Below are 25,339 nucleotides of genomic sequence, written 5' to 3' on the forward strand. Positions count from 1 at the left end.
AAAGACAGGTGTTAACACTTGTACAAGTAACGTTTCAGGAACTGCTAAACTTCTGGAAGCTCAGAGGAGTTCTAGCTCTTTTAATTTTGTTTCAAACCCATTTTTTTAAATTGGAATTGTACTTGCCTTGTATATAAGACCTACAGGCCATGTAGTGCCCTTACTGATGTTTGTTGCAGCATGTAGCATCTAAACTTACAAGACTTCACATGAGCAGCAGCAGAAGGTAGTTTATTAGGAAAGACTGAAAGTGCTTACTCTACTTTGATTTGTAATAGAATCAGGTAGGAATTGGATCCAAACTGATCTTATCTTACAGTTTGATAGTTTTCTAACAGCTGTAAAGTTGATATCAATACACGTATTTTCAGGAGCCTTTTTTGTCTTTCAGTGATGTATTTTTGGTCTCGGTGATGGTTTTCGTCTTGTTACTGGTGTTGAAAACTTTTAATTATGTATTTTTAAAAAGTCTATGGGTGAGTTTCATTTTTAAAAATGAATCTTTATATTATCTGTAACGAAAGGCTTTACTTTCCAGCTCACTAAGATCTACTTGTATAATAAGATATTGGGTTTGTTTGTTTTTAAATTACAATGTTGTATGTGGCCTTGGGTAATTAAAAACATTTCTTGAAATATGGTGTTTTTAACTGTATCGTGCTGGAATTGCCTCTGCTGATCATGAAGAATTGAATAATACTCATTTGTCACATAGGATGTTGACTCAAACACCGATGAGTTCAATTCAGATGACAGAGGTTGTTAGAAAACCCAGCTGTTGACCCTGCTCCTCTTTCCACAAGTTGCTTTCTCTGTGGCAGGGATGGCTGACCCATGAAGCAATTCTTTAACAGCCCCAGTTTGTAGCCTGATTTATTCAAGTAAAGCAATGGTGACTCTAAGTTGTTTTAATGCACTGGGCTGGCAACTCTTAACAGCTTAGGAGCTGCTTCCTGTGTAAATCATCAGTGCTAGTATAGTAGTGGCGGTCTTTGGAGAAGAGTGAATGCCTGGTGGGATGTTTAAGCTGCCTGTATTGGTGGGTAAATATTCTCTTCTTCTGATTCACAGCTAACTTGAGAAAGAATCTTTGCAGCAGTCTGCCAGCAGTTGCAGAGTAGTTGCAGACAACTGCTGGCAAGATACCTTTTCTATGGCTCCAAACGATTCATCTCAAACTAAGGCAATTTTCTCCAGGAACTTTGGTTGATAATCACATCTGGAGAAAAGACAACAAGAAACATTAAAACAGATACTCTTCTTTGGGGTTTCCATTTCACTGGGATTGCAAGAAGACCAATTCTCAATCATTTACCATTTTTGAAAAAGGTATGTGGTGAACACAGGAATAGGAGCCAAGAAATTTATTGGCCAGGGCTGATTCTGTTGAACAGATCACTTGGGTGTTAAATGGGGAGCTATTCTAACAAGGCTACAAGGTAGGCTGCTGGGGAGGGAAGAAAGAAAATGGGCTTGGTTTTGGGTGGTGGCGTTGTTGGGAAGGCTGCCAATTTTCCTTGGTTTCCCTTCTTTCCCTTTTAGGATAATACCTTGCTGAGCTCACAAGATAACTCTGAGGATTATGGACTTGGTTTAATTCTCACTACAGTCAGGAAAGCTAACATTGATAGCAGTAGGTGAAAGACACAGCCTTATTTTGATAGGTTAGTGTCTAAAATAATCTTAAATTGAGGCTTTTTGTTTATTTGTATTTAGATAACTACTGTGTAAACTTTAGATTTTTGCCTTTGAAACAGAATTGTTTTCCCAAGAAGTGGTCCAAATAGCAGAACTTAATTCTATTTTTGTTTTTGATTATGCCTTTATAGCCTTTCTTTGAGTTATTTTATAGAGGTAAAAATAGAATACAGATATCTTATATCTAATAAACTTGTGGACCAGATGCTTCTCTTGTCTTTTTTTTTCTCCTGTAGCAGGATTGAATTCCTTGCACTACAGCAACCATAAAGTCATTATACTGCATTTAAAACAAAATGCAGAAAGGGACCTTTTGCTAGGACTCTGTATTTTTTGTATTGCTAAGCCTTATCACCGTCTTTCAGCAAAAGCCAGTTTAATCCTTAAACATTTGTACATATAGTACCTGTTCAGAATCGTCTGTTAGCTATCTGTGTTCTCATTGATTATAATGCTGCGCATCTCCACAATGCCTGCTATTTGCCCCTTGGATCTTCATTGTACAGGGTAGCTTATCTTCCTTGCTGATAGCATATCACCAATGGTACCAGTTAAGAGCTGAAAACACTTCCAGCATAATGGAAAGTTCTACTTTTGCCAGGATGACTCACTAATTAATTAACCCCTGTGATATTCTGCCTGGGATGGAGAGGCTTCCTGTGCCAACTTCAGAAAAAGTTATGGGAAGATACTATTATATAGCAAGAGAGAATTTGAATGGAAGAATTTTATCTGCCTGGCAAGAATTGTGTTTTCTAATACCATCAATCTACCTGAAACAAGCTTGGAAACTAACTGAAAAATAGATACTCTGGAAAGGGTTGTTTCTCTGACTTAACATCTTCCTTTGCTAGAGGAGCAAAAAGACGACTGCTGTTAACACCACGAGAAGAATGGACTTCTAATAGGAGTGTGTGGAGGCAAGCAGTACAGGAGGCAGTAAATATCTTTTTCTCCCAGCAGGCCACAAGCTTTTGGCTTTAAATAGGTCACTGTTCAAATGCAGCTGCAAAGTGGCCACTTGGGAGGGAAGAAAGAAAATGGGCTTGGTTTTGGGTGGTGAGAGGGGTTGGGAGGGCTGTTGGGACCATGAAGAGGCAAGGGGAGACTGCCCTGCAGAGTGTTCTTCATGTGCCTGTCAGACATTGCTGAAAGTGAGTGAGTAGCTGGAGTATGGTTTCACTGTCCCGGCCTGGTGTGGATGGAGTGTCTGTAACTCATTACTTCAGCAGATTTGTCCTGTGGACTTCAAGAAATCTTGTGATGCCTTCATAGTGCTGGGGGCGTGATTTACTTTTTATCAAGGAATCTTTGCCAAATCTATAAGATTAAACTTGGCACGTCTGTAGCAGACTTGAACCAAGCAGAGTGGTTCTGTACATGAAGATAGATGTGATGGGTGTAAATTTCTCCAGTGAAGGGCTGTAACAAGGCCTGGGAGCTAGAAGGAAGCTCCAGAATTTGAGATTTAACTCCCAGTAGTTTCTGAGAGAAAGAGCTTTTGCTGCAGAAATCCTTCTCTCTTCAGGACAGGGAAGCAGTAAAAGATTTGGGGAGATGCTTCATTTAAGCTAGGAGTGTTGTTTGGACTTCTGGCTAGTGATCTGTTAACATTTGGGCATTTCAGACTTGACGACTGTTTACTGAAATACCAAAATGCAGATATTTTTAATCTCCAGTAGTGTTGCTTCATTGATTTTCCCCTCAGATGTACACATGTGCAGGGGTGACTTCTGCTTTTTACTCCAATGAGTGGCTGTTCACGTGAAATACAAAAGGTTAGACAGGCTTGTTACCTGATTCTCTCTTTTGGGCTTGTTAGCTCAGTCTGCTATCTGTCTAGGAGAAAAAACAGGTGCTGAGCTATGACAGACTTTGTAACCATGCAGAGTAAGTTGGGGGGCATGGTGCAGAAAGGTATATTAATTTGTATAAAAGATGATCTTAGAGAACAAGACTGTGATTGTATTCATGTTTCTTGTCAGGGGAGAAGTACCACTGAAAGTAAATAGTTGGGGGACTGTAGCACCATTAAGGACAAAATTATGTCTTAAAAGTTCCCGTTTGCGGGTGGGAGGCAGGATGATGCTGACTAGTAGTGCTTCTCTTTATTCCGACTCATTATGTGTGAACCTTGATTGACTATAGTGTGTGTGTGTGTTTATTTATTGATGTGTGAACTCTTCTCATTTGCCATGACCTTTTCTTGGGCTAAATTTTTTTCTTTTTTCCCCCCTACTTTTTTTTTTATAGAAGCTATAAAAGCACAGTAGCATAAGGCCAACGCAGGCAACTTTGTACTAGAGACTGCAAGCAAAACGAGGGATGGGGAAGACTAATTTTGTTATGAAAATGAGCGTGCTAAGTAAAATGCAGGTTCAAACCATGTGTTTGCTTGGGAAAGTTTGTGATCTAAATTTGACATAGACTATAGCAAGCAACCAGAGAACTGCCATATGGAGGAATAGCAGCTTTGCATTATTAAGATCATACAGTTAACAGCTTAGTTTATAAATTTCTACTGAGCAGTGTCTGCAATTCAGCAGCAGAAAAAGTATGCTTCATAGGGAGGCTTGAGTGAGAAAAGGATGGTGAGATGTTTTTGAACAGACATCGCATGTGCAAAAGGGATAGGTTGGGAAAAGCTGCCTGTAGTGGGGAGAGAGATGTAAATCCAGGTGTAAACAAAACTATTGTTACTTGAAGGTGAAGTGACTGGTGGAACTGACTAAATCAAATACTTTCAAGATCTCACAAAACATGACCAGTCTGAGGAAGATCAAAGTATCACTAACCTTTTGTTGTTTTTAAAAAATAAAAAGAATTTGAAAATGAATATAATTGTCATCTGCCGTTCTTTTCACAGTGTAGAATAGATGTCAGCAATGCTCTAGCATGTTGTGCTGCACTGTTTTTCTGCCCCAAATTAAAGTTTAAATGTGAAAACAGAAATCAAGCAGAATCCAAGCTCTCTTGTTTCTCAGAGAAGCAAGATGCTATCATGATATTCATGGCATGTTGCCTCTACATCAGTAGCTAGAAGTGTCTTCTGCAGACTACAGAGATCACGGGCAACCCGTACCAGGGAGCTGCTCCCTCTCAGGAGACTGTAGCTGCCAAATCTCAGCCCTATTACACACTACTCAGTCAGTCCGCTTACCGCCTTTGCCCTACAGCTGTTAAGTGGCTGACACCCATTTGAGGGTGACCTGGAAAGCTTTACGGGAACAATTTAGCTATCCATACAGGAGAAGCTAATAAAAAGTATATTCAGCTTCCAAATCTCTACAAGGATCCTTCCTGAATTGAGTGGGGGTTTTTTCCAACATCAACTCTGTGATAAGCAGAGAATTGGCTCTGGTCATGGCAGAAGATAGCAGGCATTACACAGGGAAATCTGAAGAGATAAAAGGGGAAAGTAACAATTACAAAGTTACTCGAGACTGTATGCCTAAAATAAAGAAGGTCCGGTTGCTTTTGTTTTTATATAAAATAAGCCTCCCCCCAGCACAATAAAGCACAGGATGAACAATGAGGCGAATATCTTATGGAAGGGAAAGAGAGTGATAGTGGGAAAAAATAGAGTGTACAGAAAGTAACCAATTAGTATCCCACAATCCTGCTCTTCTAAAGAAGTGTTGTATTTGGTTCTCTGTTTATGGGTCCATAGAGGAGAAATCCCTGAAATTCTATTTCATTTGAAGGAGCTGGGCAAAATGCTATTGCTGTCAAGTCTCAATACCTTGAGTAAATCATAAGTATTGATACTTTGAATATTTCATGTGGTGACACAAAGATAACATTGTATTAGATAACTTCCTGTGTCTCTTCATCAGCTCTGCTGTGTTATGGTGTGTAAAATCACAAGCTATTTTTTCATTCAGTTGGAACATGTGAACAGCTCTTTACCTGTGTAGAAAATAATTACAAGTTCTTCTGTGTTCACAGGTTTTGAATGCAGTCTGAGTCCAAGAAGTATGAAGAAGAGGCACCTTCTCTGCACTGGGGGATGGATCCTGTATTTTCTGCATTTGCAAGACTCTATATTAAAGATATAAAAGAAATGAGAGAATCTAAACAAGTGCCAGGTATGTACTTATATGTGCTGATTATGATGCATACAGAGTTATAATTGATTTATGTTGTGCTTTTTATCGAGGGATTACAGAATGCTTCATGAATATCAGTAAAGTAATTTTCCATGCCCCTAAGCTAAGTGACATTAGCATCTTTAACGGTTTTAAGAACAGGTTGTATGTGAAATATGTGAAAAATAAAATGCGTTCGTTCTAATGGCTTTTCTTCCTCTCATATATATATAGAGAGAGAGATACAGAACCTCTTTTGTGTTAAGGTAATGTTGTGTTTCCTCTGTGTGGTAGTACTTGTTATATTCTGATAAAGTTAATTCTAAAAATGCTGGTCCTTTCTGGCCATATGTGTTATATCTTTCCACTGTCTCTACAACATTTGAGAAGGATTTTATGCCTCTTCTTTGTTGCAAAATTTTGACAGTTGATGACATTGCTGGGTGTATGTGTTTTGCTTTTTCCTCTGGATATTAATATATTATAAAACAGATACAAGTTTTGAGGTTTTGTCTGCTTAATTTCTAGATATGATAGATCTATGACATTCTTCATACATTTGAACAACCTTATTGTAAATTCTGGCATCTGTGCTGAATCTTATACCACACCTTTTATGTCCTAACCATTGTTGGAAACTGTATGCTTTGCAGTCTGTTTCCTGCTGGTCTTCAGCCAATATCACCCACATGTGTACATTGTCTGAAGCAACATGGGTCTGACCTTGAATTTCTGTTTTCACTACAAAGACTTTAAATAGACTGCAGTATGTTTTCTGCTGTAGAAGGGTTCATTACTTCAAACTGAAGCTTGACAAGGTGCAAGATTATCAGGGAGGAACCCAAGGAACTTAGAATTAATGAGGAAAAGCAGTAAGTGGTTTAGTTTTGGTGTTTTGTTTGGGTTTTTTGGTTTTGTGTTGGTTTTTTTTTCCCCTCCACAGAGACAAGGTACATCTGTTTGGATCTTTGAATATGCTCTGCCTTGTAGGTTTTGTTATTCTTATTTATTTTGCTTTAACAGCAAGGATAACAGCAGTGCTGTTCTTGCAGAAATGAAGGACTGGTGCGGGTTTTTTTTTTGCTCTTCTCACAACCGTTTTTATGTACATAGGGACTTCACAAACTGCAAAGCCCAGTATATTTACCTCTTTGTTATTTAACATGATGGGATACTTTTGTCTTAAATCCATTGCAAGAATTAGGCTACAGTCTGTTGTTGATGTTTGTACTAGAGTGAGTAGTACTTAGAGGCCTTTTTAAAGTGTGCAGTCTTATAGTAGTACTGGTGTAGCAAATGCATCTGGTAAAAAATGTTCCTGCTTCAATTAGAGACATTTTAATTGTTTTCAAACAAAATACAAAACAATTCAATGTCAGCAGAATAGGATTGTAGTTTGGACTTGGGTGTTAGTACATACACATGCAAAAATATATTCAGAAGAGTTTAACCTACAAACATCAAAAAACATTTCACAAGAGCAGGAACAGTCCTAGAAAGTACAATCCTGCTCTCTTTTTTTCACCTCTAAATTACCTGAATTTCCCTTCTCACTTCCCTTCCTTTTCTTTCACTTAAGTGAGTTGTCTTCTGCTTCAGAAACTTTCAGGTTTGTTATTACTTTTTTTTTTTTCTAAGATGATCCTAAGGAAGTGGTATCTGTTATGTCAAGATATCAGCCTTTAAAATTGGTGCATGCGAGCTTTCTCCACTTCCTGTGCATCTGGCATTTTGCACAACTAAGCTTGCTTGCAATCCTGTTTCATTTTCTAAACCAAACTTTAAAGAATAAAATGAAATTTCAAAGAACAAACATCCTGAATTTTTTTCATTCTCCTGGTGCTATGTATATACCAAACCAGACATCTTTCAGCGTTATCTTATTTATTTGCAACAAATGATAGCACAACAGAAACATTGAAAAAAAAAAAAAATCTTTTGGGGAAGGAAGAGGTAGGTGTTTGCTGTCAATGTTTCCTGCCTTTAATGGGTTTGTTAAAGACCAGCTGAAGCTAAGTATATGATTGGCTATAAGTCAGTCATTAAGTAATGGTAATTAAGAATGAATGAGTGCAAAACAAAGAGTTGTAACTAGGACGACTGGAAAGAAACACAGACTGAATGTCAGGAAAAACATCCTTAGAATGACATCTGCTAAACCGTGGAGCAGCCTTCCCAGGAAAAAGGTGGGATGCCCTTCACTGGGATTGTTTATATCCTGACTGTACAGATTGCCAGGAATTTACTGTACAGAACGGTCTTGCATTGGCCCTGAGGAAATGCACTGAATGACCTAATAAGTTTTTCTTTCCATTTTTAAGCATTAGGATTTGATTCTACAATGACTAGTCCCTTAAAACAACACAGAGGAAAGCAGTAAACCTGGCCAATTACTCTCCTGCTATAAATGGTGACAAAAAGGCTGGAAAACCTCCCAGATAAAAACAGCAATTGTGTTGTCTTAGAGGCCTTGAAATGAGAGTGGGTGTCAAACTCAGTTGTAACACATAATCACATCATGGAAATGAGCTTTTCTCAGAGTTATCATGCACCGCTGCATTGTGACAGCTTATCAACAAGCAAGGGAAGCTACCAATAGCATAAAAGGAGGTAATAATAATTAAAGCAATGGCAAACAGCTCAGTGCTCAGTAATGCTGGTAAAGACATGACCAGAACTTGCCCTAGAGAACTCTCTATCTCTAGACCCCTATACCGCTGCTGTGGCTTCCTGTTGTGGTAACAGCATGTTAATGTATGTGTTATTTACTGGGTTACTAGGAGCTTGACTGAATGTGCTTGCACATAGCTTCAAATGTTTAGTGTATTTTTATTGCTAGCAATATGAACATAATTTGAACAAATAAGCTGACAGGAGAAACAATTTACACCTTGAAGTCGTTGAGTTCAACAACTTTTAATAGCGTAAATATAATTTCATCTTTCAAATTAATTCAGGTAGTTTCTTGGAGAGTAAGGGTGGAGTTCTATGTGAGTTTATGGGGACGAAGAGAACCAGTTTTATCTGGTCTCTGTCATTGGCCAAAACTCAGCTTACTAACTGGGAAATGAACATAATAACATGTTGCTTGTTTGCACAGTCAAAAGCTTGGAGTCTCTGCTCCACAGACTTACCCTGAAACTGACCCAGACCTTCTTTTATAGAGATTTTGTAAGGTTTAGTGAATAATTATATACACCGGGACCATCTCCATTGAGGGTTTCTATAGCAGTGTTTATTGGTGTCCTGGTAAATGGAATGAGAGAAAAGTGGACAGACCTGCTAAACATTCTCTACGCCAGACCTGACCAGTGACTGCACAATTAGTATAGCCAGCTCTAAGATGACAGTAATAGATGCATCCTCAAAACATTGCAGTGGATTTTTATGAGCAAAACTTATGTTTATGAGCTGCTTGGCTGATCACCTGTTATTTCTTCTGAAACTTTGGGGTTTTTGTCTGTCTTACGTGAAGAAAGTTAATTCCAGGCTCATTTAAGGCTGCCAGCTATGTAGGACAAGTTATTTTTGGATTTTGGTTTTGATTTTTTCTTATACAGAACATTTTTCTGACTCCCTTGCTGCAGTGTTTCTCTTTCCCTTTGTAAGAATAAGACTTGCCACAGTGTATGGAGCCAAATGTTCCCTTCTGAGTCCCTTGAGTTATTTAGTTTTTAGAAGACAGTTATTGAACATCCCAGATGGCGTATTTCAGTAAAGCAGTGGTATTCGAAAACTAAAGAAAACACATTGACTGAAAATTAGCCAGCCCAGGATATATCTGGAGCTTATGGCCCTATTATCCTCCTACTAGTGGACTGTGAAGCTTCAGTGTATAATGCTTACATTGGTGTTTGTTAACAACATTTGTCACTCCCTTGAAAGGGATTACAGCATGTGGCAACCTCAGTGCTGTCAAAATCCACTGGGCTCTGATTCCTCACTGTTTCCTGGACATGTTTTTATGTGTTATTCTTATTCAGGTCATCTTTATAGATGCACAAAAATAGCTTTGAAGGGATGTTTTTAGAACATGTTATTTCAGAAACTGAAGTTCAGGATGCTGTCCATGATGACTGCATAGTGTACTCTGCGATCTAAGGGGGTTGTTTCTCTCCCCCTGCCCCCCATGGCTCCTGTTCTTTTAGAAATGAAAGACAGAATTATGTTAGTTTTCCTTTTGGAGGCTCTGCCTTAATCAGGAACAGCTGCATTGTGAGAAGCTCAAACTGCTTCCATTGTGTTCTATTATTTATTCTGAAGCCTGATGAAGATGTAAAAAAAAAAAAACCCAAACCAAAATGAAACAACAAAACAACAACTAAAAAAACCCTAATGCCTGCAGCAAACAAACTGTTTTTCAGATCTAAATGTGCAAGAAAACAAGAGGTTAATAAAGTTCTGACACTCTACAAAAGCAAGCTTTTGGTATCCTAAGTAGAACTGATACTTCTTCCTTCTAGTGCTTTCAGTCCTCACTGATCTAGGGGATTTTTCACATGACTGGGCATTGTATAATTTAAAATATATTAAATATGTAAGAAAGTATGTTTTTTACTGACAAATGTGACTATGTAGGGTAGGATGTTGAAAGAAATAGTTACACTTATCAAGAATGTTCTGTGTCTAGGTGTATTCTTTTATAACGGCCATCCAGTAAGACAGGTGGATGTTGTCGGGATAGTGGTTCAAATGAAAGAGCGAGATGCCTTTTATAATTATGGAGGTAAGAAAAGTTTCTTTCTTTCTTCTTGCACTTATCAGCCTTCTAATCTTAGTTACCGTTAGAACTTAAAGGTTGCCTTATTTGATCATTGTCTGTTCTTGAAAGAACTGTGCTTTTATCCTAATATAATGTATATCTGCAGCTTAGATTACTTAGCAAACTTAGTGAAGCTACTGTTTATCTCCACTTCAAAAGTAGAGAAACAAATAGTTAAAACAGAGTAACTGATTCGTTTGGGGTCATCTAGCAAATATTAATTTTGGTTATTGCTTTGCCACTGGACTCCACCATCTTCCTCATATATATGCAGTTCCTTTGGTCAGATATAAACGGATTTAACAGTGCCTGCAAATGGGAAGTCACTTCTTCCTTTTTTGAACCTTAGAAATCCCTTCTGACTTCTGTTATGTTTTGTCGTATCTTGGAGCCAGCTTTTAATAGCAGTCAGAAGCTTGTTTATATTGAGATGTGCAAGAGTTTTAGCAAATCTAACTCAAGCATCATAGTACCAGTCCTTGCCAACATCAGCTGGGAGTTGTCTCCTCCCTATTGCTTTTCCCAATATTCAGACTATTTTATTAACATGGAAACATCTGATTGTCATTTTGTTCAGCTGCCTTTTTCATCTGGAGAAAAAGCAGAGTGGAGTAGTGGTGATGTGGCAAGTTTCAAAAGGTGGGGGAGGTCATCTCACAGTAGGAAGGGGGAGCCAAATGCATAGATCCTATGGAAGCACTTGCAGGACTCATGTCCAGTGTCTTTCTCTGCCATGGGTTTCCCCCGATGGAGGTAAGTCACAGAGCGCCTCTTCTTACCCAGTTCCCTCACTTATAAAATTGAGTCAGTAGCAATTCCCTGACTCATGGGAGTATTGTGAAGATACAGTTGACAACTTAGCCAGGTCCCAGCTTCCACAACACCTGCAGTTGCATCATACTTCTGCTGAGTAGCATTAACTGCTAGTGTATATAGCATACCCCGCACTGGGTGCGGCTGCTTAGAGTCGACTCTGTGCTCTATAGAAATGTCCCTGCAAGTTTCTTAGAGTGGATGTTTTCTAGATTTTTTTAAGTCTAACTTCTGGATGTTTGTTATTACCCTGCCGTTATGCTAAATAATGAGTTGACAGTAAATATTCTGAAGCACAAGTTTCTCTGACACTTGAAGTAGCACAGGCTAAACAAGCACCTAAGTTAAGAGGTGGAGATGTAATTGATGATGTAATGAAGTGTTGAAACATAAATTGAATGTCAGCTATTATTCTTTTATTGCACTAGTATGCAAATGCAGTTATCAATTCATGAGAACAGAGGAAGACAGAATCAAAATGACCAAGGCAAAAACAGTTCTATGGGCAAGGGTTTCCCACGCTGCTCTCAGCATTAGTTTGGATGTAAGCTTGTTGGAAATGTTTTATTGGGGCAGAAAATGGAGGAATAGAAATAAAAAGAAACTGTAGAGTAGTGGAATGAAGGCCTTAGTGTTAGATCAGCCAACCTTTAAGTACAGCTGTCAGTGAGCCTGGCTTCCTGCTGCCCTTTCACATCCAACTCCACTCTTTGTTCCAGCAGTTCCTGGTTTGAGCTTTCAGGCTACCTGCCAGGGTGCCCCTCCCCGGCCTGCCCTCCCTTTCAGGCAGGCTAACTCCGCCAGCGTAAAATTGTAACTTCTTAGACAGTTTCCTGCTTGTAACTTCTTGCTTCTCTCAGTTCAACAGACTCTGGTTGGTGAGTCACAGAGCAGGCATTGCATCAGTTGGAGTGCCGCACACTGCTCAGTACTTGCTCACTTTCCATCTCCTTAAAAGTGACTTACAAAGCAATTCCCCCTTTGTACTTTTTCTCTGATAGAGAACTGAAATGTCTTTGCGTCACTGCCACTATCTTCCCCCCCCCCCCATTTCCTATCTGTTTACTTCAGAATACACACAGCTCATTTTAAAAGAATCTTAGGTCCTCTCTGTACTGAAAACCATACAGCCAGAACTGGTGACAAAATAATAATTGTAAAAGAGAGTGAATTGACTCTTTCCTGGCTTAAAAAAAAAAAAAAACAACAAACCATGCTGTGTAAAACCTGATTTTGACATTATTATGATCGATTAGGAGAAGGATATCTAATTAAAGTGTAAATTTGAACAAGCTCGTATTTTAGCTAATGCACCTTTCTGACCTCTTTCTTTTTCCTTTCCTTTTTAACAAAACCAAACATCACGTGGTTTTCCTTATACTCCAGAACTGTTTTGAAAGGCTGAAAGGCACTTACCTTAAAAACAAATGAAAAAAATCTCACCAGGATCTCAGTAGGCTCATGCAGGCCCTACAAGAGCCATACCTTTTTTGTTATAAAGACATAAAAATGAACACAATTATCTCATTTATCAGGTAGCTTTGAGAGTGCTACCCCTCAAACAGTTACTGTAAGAGTCAAAAAAAACCCCAAACAACCAAACCCAAACAAACAAAACAGAAAAACCCAAAAAACAAACCTACAAAAACCCAAACAAACAAAAGTTTAAACCCAAGGAAATGAAGAAGGGCGGCACAGGGAGCACAGGAAGTTTTCAAAAGCTTGTAGACCCCTTGAGTGCATTTAAAATAGATTAACATTCTCCTGTCTAATTAGAATACAATTGCAAGAGTTCTCATTCATCTGTGCTTCAGGAGTTATTTGTCTTTTTGCTCAAAGCTTTTATTTGTGAACTGGGAAAACTTTGTTTCAGAGCCTTGCTCTGCTACCAGATTCCCTGTGTGGTCAAGAACAGGTCAATCTCTCCGGGACTCCATTTTCAGCTGTTAACATTGATGAGGAGGAATCTGGCCTACTAATCCTTCAGTCTTGTTTGTTTTGTTTCTAAGCCCTTCTTAGGAAGCATATCTGTCGCAGTTGGTGCAACAGCCAGTCGCAAGCTGGAACGTCTAGAAGCTGCAGTAACGTAATAGTGAAATGTCATCTGCCCTGTTTCTTATTGCCATTGCTGACTTGCATGAATGGCTTGGCGTGGTATATGGGGGCTCTGACTCCTACTAAAATAGCTGCTTTTTGTCTATAGCAAGGAGAGGAAGTCATATCAGCTAGATCATTATCTATGCTCTGGTACAAAATTAAAGCTGCTGAAATAGTTGCAGACACAGCAGCTCAAAAGGGGGATAGCAATGAGACGAGCATACTTTTGTGATGGAATTTGGAATTGCCTGCATCTTATAAGTGCTATATGTTTGTTATTAGGAATGTGCAGCTAAGCTACTGGGAAATGGGAAGGCAAGACAATGATTTGAAATTGGACCCCCCAAATAGGGAGATTGTTTCAAAACACATGAGACAATACGAAGGCATTTTGGTTTGATGCTATGGTTCCCACAGGAAACAACTGCAGGTACCAATCAGCACCTCCCTGGTAAACATTGCTGTTACTTTTGTAGTCATGGATCTGGTTTACGGAGCAGAAGAACATTGCAGATTCCAATTTGTGAAGAGGGGAGGCTCAATCTTGGAGATGGCTACCTTCAAGGAGCAAGGCACTTGGAGCATTAGCTGGACATGAAATGTGATCCTTGCTGTGGTTTGACAGACATTTAGTGCCTTTTTATTTAGAGAGTGTTTGTTGGAATACCATCTATATGCAGTCTCTTGATCTGTAGAACAATTGATTCTGATAGTTTTTTAGTTTTCTTTGGGTTTTGTCTTTTTCTGCTGTCCTTGACAATGCAGTGCCTGGGGCAGAAATCGCAAAACTTATTTTGATTGGGTACTAGCAAAACACGAAAAGCTAAATAGCTCCCATGCTCAGGAGAAGATGTTAAGCTTTTTCGGCAACAGAATTGGCTTGCATGCCACCAGTACATATACTTTAAGTTGGGAATTCCTGGCCTAGAGCAGAACCACAAGCATGTGCTGTCGTCTGTCCTTCCTGGCTAGAGGAGCTGCCTTCCTGTTCTCTGGAACATCTTCTTGTATGGGAAAGGCCAGCAGACTTTGTGCACAATATTAGCGTGGAAACCAACGCAACTGGAGGTAGCAGCACTCCTAGTCTATTCACATGACTGTACTCCCCCCAATGTTGAAGTGCTGTTTTCTTACTCTTACAGTAACGCTTCTGTGTTTTGTGCCTGGTTTCCTGTTTTAATTTGTCTGGCTTCAGCTTTCAACACTGATTCTTCTTCTGACCTTGTCAATGAGATTAAAACCCTTTAGTATCCAATATATGTACTGAAGCCTCATAATTTAAATTAGTGCTTGATCTTTTTTTGAGAATATACCTATTACTTTGCTGACCATGCACATAAGCATGGTATCGGGTGCTGAGCTACTTCCATGACTGAAATGACTGTGGAAATTATTTCAGAGGTATAAGTAGGGGTTGAGCATCCACTTTCCCTTTCAGACTTGTTGGAACGAGATATCCTTGGCAGTCATCTCCCTACACATCTATGTATCTTCACTTTTTGGAACATCACTACCTGCTTTCTTACTCTGTAATTCTTGCAATTTTTTTTTACAGTGGATGATAGTACTGGAGTTATAAATTGTGTCTGCTGGAAAAATCCCATGGTAGCAGAAACATCTTTATCAGGTAATTTATCAAATAAATAATTCCTCTTTTGTCTGTACATTTTTGCTCATGTCTGTCTTACGTAATTTAGTAAATGATCAAACTTGCAGAAGAGCAAATTCAACTCTTTCTGATTTTAAACCATCGCATCCTACAGTCTGGGCCATTTTGGGAGTTTTGTATTACTACTTGTGTTGTGTGTGATGGTGATGTCAATAAAACCACTACATTATGACCTGTCATGCCTTTTCCTTATCCGAGTAATATAGTATTTCAATTCTATGCCATGACATTGTTCAGAGAATCCTCCTCTTATGGTTCTTTTTGTGACTTCATCTAGTGAGGAACTAGGCTGGGAATCTGCCACATGCCATAACTTTTGTTTCCAAAGTCAATCCATTGACCAGCAATCTGGTATACATTCCCCACCATTGTGGGGGGTATAATCCTGAAACAGTGGTCTCAGGATTCATCTTCTCTTCTTCATTTGCATTCATATTCTCCTCCTGCTCATGCATATACTGTCAGTGATGAACTTGAAAGTAGCTTAAAACACAGTGGGAGGATACCAGCAATCTTTCATGTTTTGGTAAAGTTCTAAATGTGCAGAAACTGTGCATTTGAAATGAATCTATTATGGCACTTAACAGAATAACTCACTATTGGCTGGCTTTCTCTTTGCTTTTTCTCCCACCATTTCTCATAGATCAAAGTATGGAATACTTTCTACTTTGGACCTTCTTGAAATCTGATGTAGTAGATTGACAACCCTGATATGGAGCTGATCAAATTCTACTGAAATAAATGTTACTAGTGTCATCTGCCGGTGTTAGGGTTACATACGCGTAGAATGGGGAAAGGAAAGCTTGATGTAAAAGTTAAAAACTCTGATGTCTGTGGAACAAGCCCATTTATACAGACAGATAATTCATACTTACTTACATTTAACAATGATATGACAAGTGGTATAATCGATCCGAACCGGAACTGGAATCTAGAAGACAGCTCTCACTTTTAGAGAGGTGGTGATATGGCACAACTTTCCAAAAAAATAATGGGGACCCACAATCAAATCAGTTTTTTATGAGGAACTTAAATTCGTTAAAAGAATTGCATGAAATACTGCTTGACATAGAATGAGGACCCAGAATGCTTGTTTCAGCCTTGTGTTCTTATTCTACATTGTACATCAGTAGTGCTTGAATGGACACTATGTTATTAATGGAAATTAATTAATTTGTACCTGCTAAAGAAAACAGCTCCTGGGGGCACAGGAAACTTTCTTCCAGCCTTTTGTAATTGTGATCAGGGATACTTGGATCATTAATCAGGTTTTAAGTTATGAAGAATTTACTCTCCTGCAAAGGTGTCTTACGTAAATGTGAAGTTCTGTCAAGTTGCATTCACCTCAGTGTAGACATCAGATTGCATCACATGAATACTTTGGCCCCACCTCAGATGACTCATTCTTCTTTTATGTAAAAAGTTCAGCTGACCTTTCTTTTCCCCTCTCATCCTTCTTAGCACGACAAAATAAAAAAATGACAAAACTCATTTCAAATTATTGTTTCAGTTTTGCAACCCATCTATGACATTTTCAGTGGTAAATCAGTATCTCCTCCCTTTTACACTTTCCCCAGGTGAACTACTTAGATAAGTATAATACTGTAAACTAACTTTGTTACTCAAAAGTTTTGCTACCCAGGACACATGGTGCCTGGGACCTTACCCCTTTTTTAGTAATATGACTCCTGTGGTGCTTAGGTGTCTGGCTGAATGCAAAAGGACAGTCCTCTTGGCCTTAATGCCTGATCTCCTTTCCCTCACTTCTTACAGGTCGTCCAAGCACACCCAACAGTCTTACTGTGCTTCAACAGATGAAGAAACTCCAAGAAATTGTGAGCCAGAAAACCAAGCTGGAGATCGGGGATGTTGTCAAGGTCAGAGGTCACATCCGAACCTACAGGCAACAAAGAGAAATTCAGGCTTCATGTTTTTGTGAGTGTTATGGATCTGTGACATATGTAACTTAGTTGTCTGAATTTGTAAGAAGATCTAGGCTGTATGTAATTAATTGAATAGTTTCCACTTTATTTTCTGGCATCTCGTTTTTCTAAAGAGATTTTCATCTGTATGTCTTTATTTCAACCTGTTGTTGGGTATCTGTGAGAGTGACTTGCTCTTCAATTTTCTTTGTGTTGAAGTAGAACAGCCAAAGCCCATGGGAAGAGAGTTGGTGACCTTTTATGTCACACTTCAAGAGCATTAGCTGCTTTGGAGAAACGGTTGCTGTTTGTCGCAGCCTGTATAATCCATTCCATGGGCAGACAGCAGTGTACGGGCACATTGTACCACTGAAGCCCAGATTCTCCTAAACTCTCTGGCTCTGCAGAATGACTGAGAAGTGTTCCTCATCTTCAGTTGCTCGGGCACAGATCTGCATGCAGGTGCTGCCCCTGTATCGAACAGCTCTTTGGGCAGTAGGGTTCTGCAGTCCACTGTTTACACTCTAGGAGCTTCCAGTTACATAACTTCTCTCCTCCGTGTCTGTGCTAGTGTGTAAGAGTTGGTTTTCCCCAGTGAAATCTTTCAGCGACAATACTGAAATTATTCCTTTGGTGGGGGGAAGCCCATCTTTTAAAAACCCTGTGTAGCTCAGATGAAAATTCTAGATTTTTTTCAACTCTAGCTAAAATCTGAGAGGGAATTCAACCCTCCTTTCCAGACAGAAGATTTATGAATATATAACCAATTCAAGGGCTGGTAATAATACCATTGTTTCATTAAAGGAGAGCCACGCAATTCAAATAGCCTCTAAATTGCTTTCACTTTGGCCCAAATAAAGTTCCTTACTATGTGTTAACTTCATCTAACAGATACAGACTGCGGAAAGGTAAAATAGAGATCATAATTTCCAGTTAAATAAGTTGTTAGACAAAAGCATTATCTGCAGTGCACCACAACAGGTCATTTACCTCCGTGTAAACTGTAAAAGCAGGAGTGGCCTTTGTGGTTTTGTTTTTAGAAAAGCAACAGTGAACAAAATTTGCCAGTTTAATACTGGCATGTGAAACTCTGTTGTGCTGCCTCAGGTATGCTTGCTCAAAAGAGTGGTATGGCAGTCCTGGCCAAGTATGTGTGTTCTTTTTGCCGCTCCAGATAAAGTGGATGATCCTGTGTGTGATGTTCAGATTTCAAGAATGCTGGAGCTCCCCTGTCTCTATAGAGAAGTTTACGATAAACCCTTCCAAGGCCCTGAGGAGGGACAGAGGTAAATGCAGTATCCAGACTCGTCTTGAGGCAAAGTGTGGGATTTTATTATTGTTTATTTGTTATTGTGATAACTGTGGAGAAAGATAGAACAGGGCCCGACTGTGATTTAGACTCTGCACAAGCATACAGTAGCAGCCTGCTTTTCTCCCAAATAGTTGATGATCCATACAGATGAGATACATGTCCATAATCTGAGAAAAGAAATACAATGCTAAACCAAAGTGAATATTAGGAAGGTAGTAAAATACTGTGTACAGACGTCTTGCATGTAGTAAAAAAAGCTGGGCTTTTGAGCAAGATTTGGGGGTGAGGTCAACAGATTAAATGGAGGAGTGTCCTTGCCTGATCTTGTTTTATGTGTAAGGATAAGGAGCTATTCCATCGAAATGCTCTCAACTTCTGCTGCCCTTGTCATCGTCAAATCACAAATACATAACCTCAATAAACTGAGTCAAACACCCATTCCTGTATTCAGTTTTAAGGGTAGCTGGATGCTTATTGGCAGGTCTGATGCATGTAGTGTTGTTTCAGAGACTGCAGATCTTAAAATCACAACACTGTTACAGCAAATGATTGAAGAGGAACAGCTGGATATTTATTGCATATAAAAATAGTCTGTTTTAGTTAAGGGTTTAAATTCAGATCCTTTAAGGACAGTAAAATCCCTTTTGACCTTTGAAAACCAGTCTAGCAGGCTAACTTTATGTAATTGTTCTAAAAAATGTTAGTTTTTAGTTAGTTAGTATGTTTCTTGCCTTTTGACATGTTCTATGTATCCTTGTAGTGGCCTGGAGGGTCAGAATTTCTCAATCAATGTGCTGCATGAGAAAGTGAAAGGCTTTCTGTTAGAAAACAAAATTCAGACCTTTTACCAACAGGAGCTGGAAACAATTGATACTCTGGTGTCACTGGCTGGTGTGCATCTGCCCAGTCCCAGCTGTCAGGAGGTAAGTGAATGTAACTGTTTCAAGTTCTTAGTGGGGGGTGTCGTGGTTTAACCCCAGCCAGCAACTAAGCACCACGCAGCTGCTTCCCCCTCCCCCCTCCCAGTGGGGTGAGGAGGAGGAAAGGAAAAAAAGTAAAACTCGTGGGTTGAGATAAGAACAGTTTAATAACTAAAGTCAAAATAAAGTACACTACTAACTAAGAATAAGAATAATTGTAATGAAAAAGAATACAACAAAAAAAAAAGAAATAACACCCAAGAAAAGACAAGTGATGCACAATGCAACTGCTGACCACCCGCTGACCGATGCCCGAGCTGCGATCCGCGCCTCCCGGCCAACTCCCCCCTGTTTATATACTGGGCATGACGTTCTATGGTATGGAATATCCCTTTGGCTAGTTCAGGTCAGCTGCCCCGGCTCTGCTCCCTCCCAGCTTCTTGCACACCTGCTTGCTGGCAGAGCATGGGAAACTGAAAAGTCCTTAACTTAAGATAAGCGCTACTTAGCAACAACTAAAACATCAGCATGTTATCAACAGTATTCTCACACTAAATCCAACACACAGCACTGTACCAGCTACTAAGAAGAGAGTTAACTCTGTCCCAGCCGAAACCAGGACAGAGGGAAATAATATCATGTACTTTTTTTTAAGCATAAACAGCCAGATAAGAGGCTGGTGCCTTTAGAGGATTCAAAAACCACAAGTGCTTTAGCTTTATGCATGAATTATTTACAGAGCTTGAGGAAACCTTGTCACTTGAGACACAGAAAACTGGACTGAAGAAAGCCATATGAGAAAATTCTGTTGTTAATGGTAATCTTGTATTAGGGCTGAGTAACCTTACAGTCTGCAACAGGCACTAACTTATCTAGATCTGTAAATAGTGGCAGTATCAGAAAAGGAGATCCCTTTAAGGTGCTTGAGCTGTTTGGGACAGATGTTTGAGATCCTGAATTTGATCAGGAGAAGGGAGCACAAAGTCTTTGTCTCGTTTCTCATTTGAAGCTCAATATATTAATAGAGATGTAGCTTTCAAAAGGAGATTATAATGAGTGGATGAACAGTGCTCCCTGCTACATGTTTCTCTTGTTGGGAATCCCTAGTTGTGAAAGGCCATGATTGAAAGGATTAGGTGGGATTTAATTGAAATCAGTTTACATGCAGTTGCGTGTAACCAAACTGTTAAGAAACTTTCCAGTGAGATAGTATGCTCTTAATCAACTGCAGAATGGGAAATAGAACAAAAAACATTTTGTAAAATGGCTTTATATTACTCTGTGTTATTTGGATAAATTACAAACCAGATTCTCAACTGGTGTGAAGTGGTAAATTTCTGCAAAAGTAACAGAGTTATGGCTTTTACCACATTACCAATGGCAACTGAAACTTAAACTAGAGTGTTGTGACTCACTTGTTTACTTTTTGGTTTTCTGTAGAGAAATAAAACCATTGCAGTCATTTTCACTGCCTGATTCTGATATGCACTGTAGAGTTAAGTGCTATGTTATGTTATCATCTGATGTTTGTTTAATTATTAAAAAAAAAACAAAAACCAAAACCACAAAAACCAGTCCCTTGTAGAGGAGGTGAAGTAATAATGAAAAGCAGCTCTATTCTTGTTGGCCTTGTTGAACTGCTTCTCATAGCTGCTTCTTGATAGCTGTTTCTTTTATTTTTGTTGAAGGCATTTTTGTTGTTTGCTTTAAAGCAGGCATGGATATAAACAATAACAGGAGCTACTCTCATTTTTGACAGAAAAGCTTGATACTAGAATATCCAGCATGGGACAGGGTATTTTCTTCTAAACTAGCTGGAACAGTATTAAAAGTTCCCCAACACTTCACATTAAAGGAAGTAGTGGTCATTGTGACTAATACTGGAAACTTCCATCTTTGAAGTTTCAGCATTTGTAGAAAGATCAAGATGAATATCTTGCAAAGTCATTTAAAGTAGGAACTGGTGCAGAGCAAACATAGTGCAGAGAGGCACAAAAAAAAAACCCCAACCAAAAAAACCAAACCAACAAAAACAATGTAACATCAGCATTGTTAGCAGTCGTGAGGAGCTATCATAATAATTAATAGTTGCTCCTGACCCTGACGCAAGGATGTGAGTATATGTCCCAGGAATTTGGGCACACAGATGCTTATTTAGAAATTGCAGTTCTCCCTATTGCCCTTTGGTATTAATTCCTTGCAGAGAGGCTTATACATCTTTGCATAAGAAAGAACCTGCAGTTGTCAAGTGACCTGAATGCCTTAAGAGGAGTGCCTAGTAATGCTCTGGAAATGCATTTCGTTGTTCCTCTGCTCTGTCTCTTGCACGTGTTACTTCTCATAATTGGCAAAGGGTCAAGTACCCAGTTTGATCCACAAAAATAAGTGTAATAGATCTGACTTCTGTCCCTCTTCCTTTCTTCTCCCCTCTGTAGTCTTCTGTTTTGCATCGCCCTCAAACCAAAAGGATAAAGGGTGCTGCTAATATGGAACGATGTTATTTCAGGCCTATTTGGCAAGGCAGGAGCTAGATGACTCGACCAAACTAATTAGGCCACACCACAATATACACACTTGTTCACTTCTTGCACTCTTCCTGCATGTGAAAGGATGAGTTATTTGGATGTATAACTTTTTTTTTTACCCTGATTCTAGTGTTCTAGAGCACAGTTGCTGTTAAACTCTTCTTGCTTCTCTCTTCCTTTCCCTGTGATCCTAGGAGATGTGATGCACCCCCTTCATCTCTTTCCCAACTTTTAAAGTACTTGCATAGTGTTCATAGTGGGAGGGTATCTCCCCATGGATTATTTTCTCCAGGGATGTGGTGAGCTGCTATGGAGCCACTGGCAGTGGAGCGGAGCAGGGGGTGAAGATGGAAGGAGGTAGCTGGGATAGCTTGAGGTAGGCAGCATCTCTCTGTTGCTTTTCAGCATTACTGTACCTGAACCCTGTCCGCATCCCACACATGTCCTACAATACCTAGTTCTGGTCCTAATGGCTCCCCAGCAGTGCAGTCTTCTGGCTCTCCAGATTAAATTTCCCTCTAGCAGATGCACATGGCAGAACTCAAATCCTGTCCTCTGCTCAGACGTGTATTAGGGAACATTTAATTTTACAGTCTACAGAGACTGGGTAAGAGAATTGGAAGGCTTGGTGTTTTTAAAAATAATTAAAAATTAACAAATCTGTTATGATTTTTAAAACCAGTGGAGCTTTATTTCACATAACCAGTGCCCCCTCTATCCCTAAGCTGTAGCCTTTCCCTTATTCCTTAAAACAAATTACTTTTGAGACTGGAGGGATGGGTACCACAAGGAAGACTACAAGCAAAAAAACAGAAAAAGTAATCTTGTACTTAGAGAACCTAAAGAGTGTACTTGCTGGACTTAGGCAATTATGTTTGGCAAATGGACAAGCCTTTGGTTCCTTTTTTTAAAGAAAACTACATGTGAACTTGATCCAGTTTTTCAACTGGCTTAAATATGACTTGCAACCAGCCAGTCTTGATTAACTATTTTTATGCACTTCTTCCATGCATAAGCTATAGTGTGTGCTATATTAGTATTACCATTCCAGTTTGTGTATGTCACTAGCTTGGACACGTAACTTGGGTTGTGCTTTCCAGATTCTGCTGTTTGTACTTCTCTTGATTTGAATATTATCTCAAGGTTAGCAATGACAAGTAGTTAAAGCAGGGAGTTTTACGTGTTGTTCATACTTACTGTGTATACCCTGTACGTTGTACTGTAGGTGTAACATAGTGCATTATACATTCTTGATGCTATGTACTTGTCTTCCTGCCTCTTGAGGAAGCTTCACTGCTAATTTAAATATGTATATTGCAAAGTTTATTATAGGACTTCAGGACTGACATGTCCAGAACCACTATTACTAAAATTGTCACCTGTCTAAGCCAAGGATTAAACATTGCATGAGAGATTGCAAAGGGCAATTCCATGAGTAGAATCACGTGTATGGTTATACCAGGAAACTTTAACACCATCAGGGTGTGTTGTGATTCATAATGAGCCAAAGGTTACATACTTTCAGCATTTTGAACAGACTGACTAATTCCTGTACCACTTCATTCTTTGACCTATTATTGATTGTACAGAGAGTTTGTCTTGTTTTAAAGATCTGAGAATAACTGGTTGCACAGCACCAGCCCACTAAGCTGTGTGAGACCCATCAGATAGAATATATTGACTAAAATACCAACTTAATTCTGGAGACATGGATGCTTCTGTTGGCTTTGCCACAGAATCCTTGGCTGGTCTTGGGTAGAAGAAAGTGATAAGGTATTAGGAAGAAGTACTCTTGACTTATGAATTTGCAGGATGAGATGCTGGAGATATTTTTGGTGGACCAAAACAACAGATTAAGTAATTTTAAACTGTGTTCACAAAGAAACTCAATTGTTGCTTTACTTGGAGGGATGGAGAGGAGGAAGAGTGATCTAGAGCACACTAGGAAAAAAACCCAAACTTTTCCTGCCATTTCAGGATAATATTAAAGCCCTTGAAGAGGGCAGGAGCCCTCATTTGTTCTTCAGGAACAGTCCTTCTGCCATGGAGCCCTTTCCCTTGTACTCTGCAGCACGTATGAGAGGGTGCTGATATGTAGCAGCTGCTTGCTTATTTTCTCGCTCCCAAGCCTGCCTCTCTGCCTTCGCTCTGTCAATGCCTTGACTTGCATTCTTAGTGATTCTGTTTCAGTATCCATCCAGGCTGAGCTGTGTGTCAGTTCACACAGAGTCTGTTTTTAATTATCTCCCTTTTCTGACGGGATCTCAGTGTTGAGCCAAACTGAATAATTATCATGCTGCTTTGGAGATATTTTTATCTTTTTTTCTCCCCAAATGTTTGCTTTCACATTAAAAATTGATCAGAGTCTTGAGGTGGTTGCTTTGCTAGCAGTTTCTTAGATTCTTGAGGATTTATTACTGCATTTGAGTGAAAGTCTCTTCATTTTACATATGGCTATGAGAATGTGCTTTTCCATGAGAAAATATTCACTCTTCACTTTACCCTTCCTGCTACATTTTATGTTTGTTTCTTCAGTTCATCAGAAGAAGCACTATGAAGAGAAATATGATAGTGGTATTAATGCTGTGACTGGAATGGTGTCCAGATGTACGGTCAAGTTTGTAATTAGAAGCAGTGTCTGTTATCCAAACTGATATAGATGTGGTGGACAGGGACAGACAAACCTTTGGGCACTGAAGTCCTTCAGTCTGGAACAGAAGGAGAAAACTGAACTGAGAATAATAGCCATTGTTCTATGTTAATTATCTTGAACTATTAGGCAATTATTTTTGACTGTCGATTTGAAAGGAAAAAGATAGTTAGCTGTTGTGGGACAGGGAGAGAGATGTGATTATGGCCTGTTGAAATATTGAGGATTAGCTGGAGGAAGGGGATGGAGAATCTTGCAATGCATGCTAACGCTAATATCCCTATTGGATCTCTGAACTATTCCCAGTTAGGCACATCAGCTTCCAGGCTTAGAAGCCGTTGGAGTTTCACTTGAGACTTGCAAATGGATTGAATGAATATTTGGTGAAAAGATATTCTTCCGTTGCTAATGTGGTGTCCGTTTCACATATTCATGTGAATTCATTCTAGTGCATGGTGGTTGCCTGTTTCACTCCCAAGGCTTCCGTGAGTGCATCTGGTGAGTGAAGTAGGATATGTGAAGTCTGATACTTTTGTTCAGAACAAAAGTGCTCAGAGTGGGAGCATTTACGGTGATAGCTGAAGAAATGGCTTGGCAAATCTTGCTTTGGTTGCTCTAGTGTGGTTCTAGTTATCACATGTTGGCTTGTGGGAAGCAGTTTAGCTCTATTCTCAAAGAAAACCACAGGGAGAACAGTGTGCTCCCAATAGATGAGGAAACAACAACTGGGGAGTTGAAGCAGTCTGTGCGGATAAATGGGAGGTTGAAGGATATAGTAGGACAGATAGAGATGAAGAAGAGTAAGTCATGGTCTTGCTCTTATCTACACATACTTTCTCCTCTCCACAACCGATTCTTTATTTCCTTCCACTTCCCTAGCTCT

At 39.4% G+C, this 25,339-nt stretch overlaps 1 protein-coding gene across 1 annotated transcript in view; it reads left to right on the forward strand.

Annotated features, from left to right (window-relative positions):
• Positions 1-25,339, forward strand: part of STN1 (STN1 subunit of CST complex) — a 45,929-nt gene that overhangs the window by 10,756 nt on the left and 9,834 nt on the right. Inside the window, exons 3-8 of the mRNA XM_050899413.1 lie at positions 5,647-5,786; positions 10,417-10,512; positions 15,014-15,085; positions 16,901-17,062; positions 18,224-18,335; positions 19,122-19,284. Coding sequence (XP_050755370.1) covers positions 5,654-5,786; positions 10,417-10,512; positions 15,014-15,085; positions 16,901-17,062; positions 18,224-18,335; positions 19,122-19,284 — 738 coding nt within the window. The 5' untranslated portion in view covers positions 5,647-5,653. The remainder of the gene's footprint in view (positions 1-5,646; positions 5,787-10,416; positions 10,513-15,013; positions 15,086-16,900; positions 17,063-18,223; positions 18,336-19,121; positions 19,285-25,339) is intronic.

Source organism: Gymnogyps californianus, chromosome 6, assembly GCF_018139145.2.
Source record: "Gymnogyps californianus isolate 813 chromosome 6, ASM1813914v2, whole genome shotgun sequence".
In the NCBI taxonomy this organism is placed as follows: Eukaryota; Metazoa; Chordata; class Aves; order Accipitriformes; family Cathartidae; genus Gymnogyps; species Gymnogyps californianus.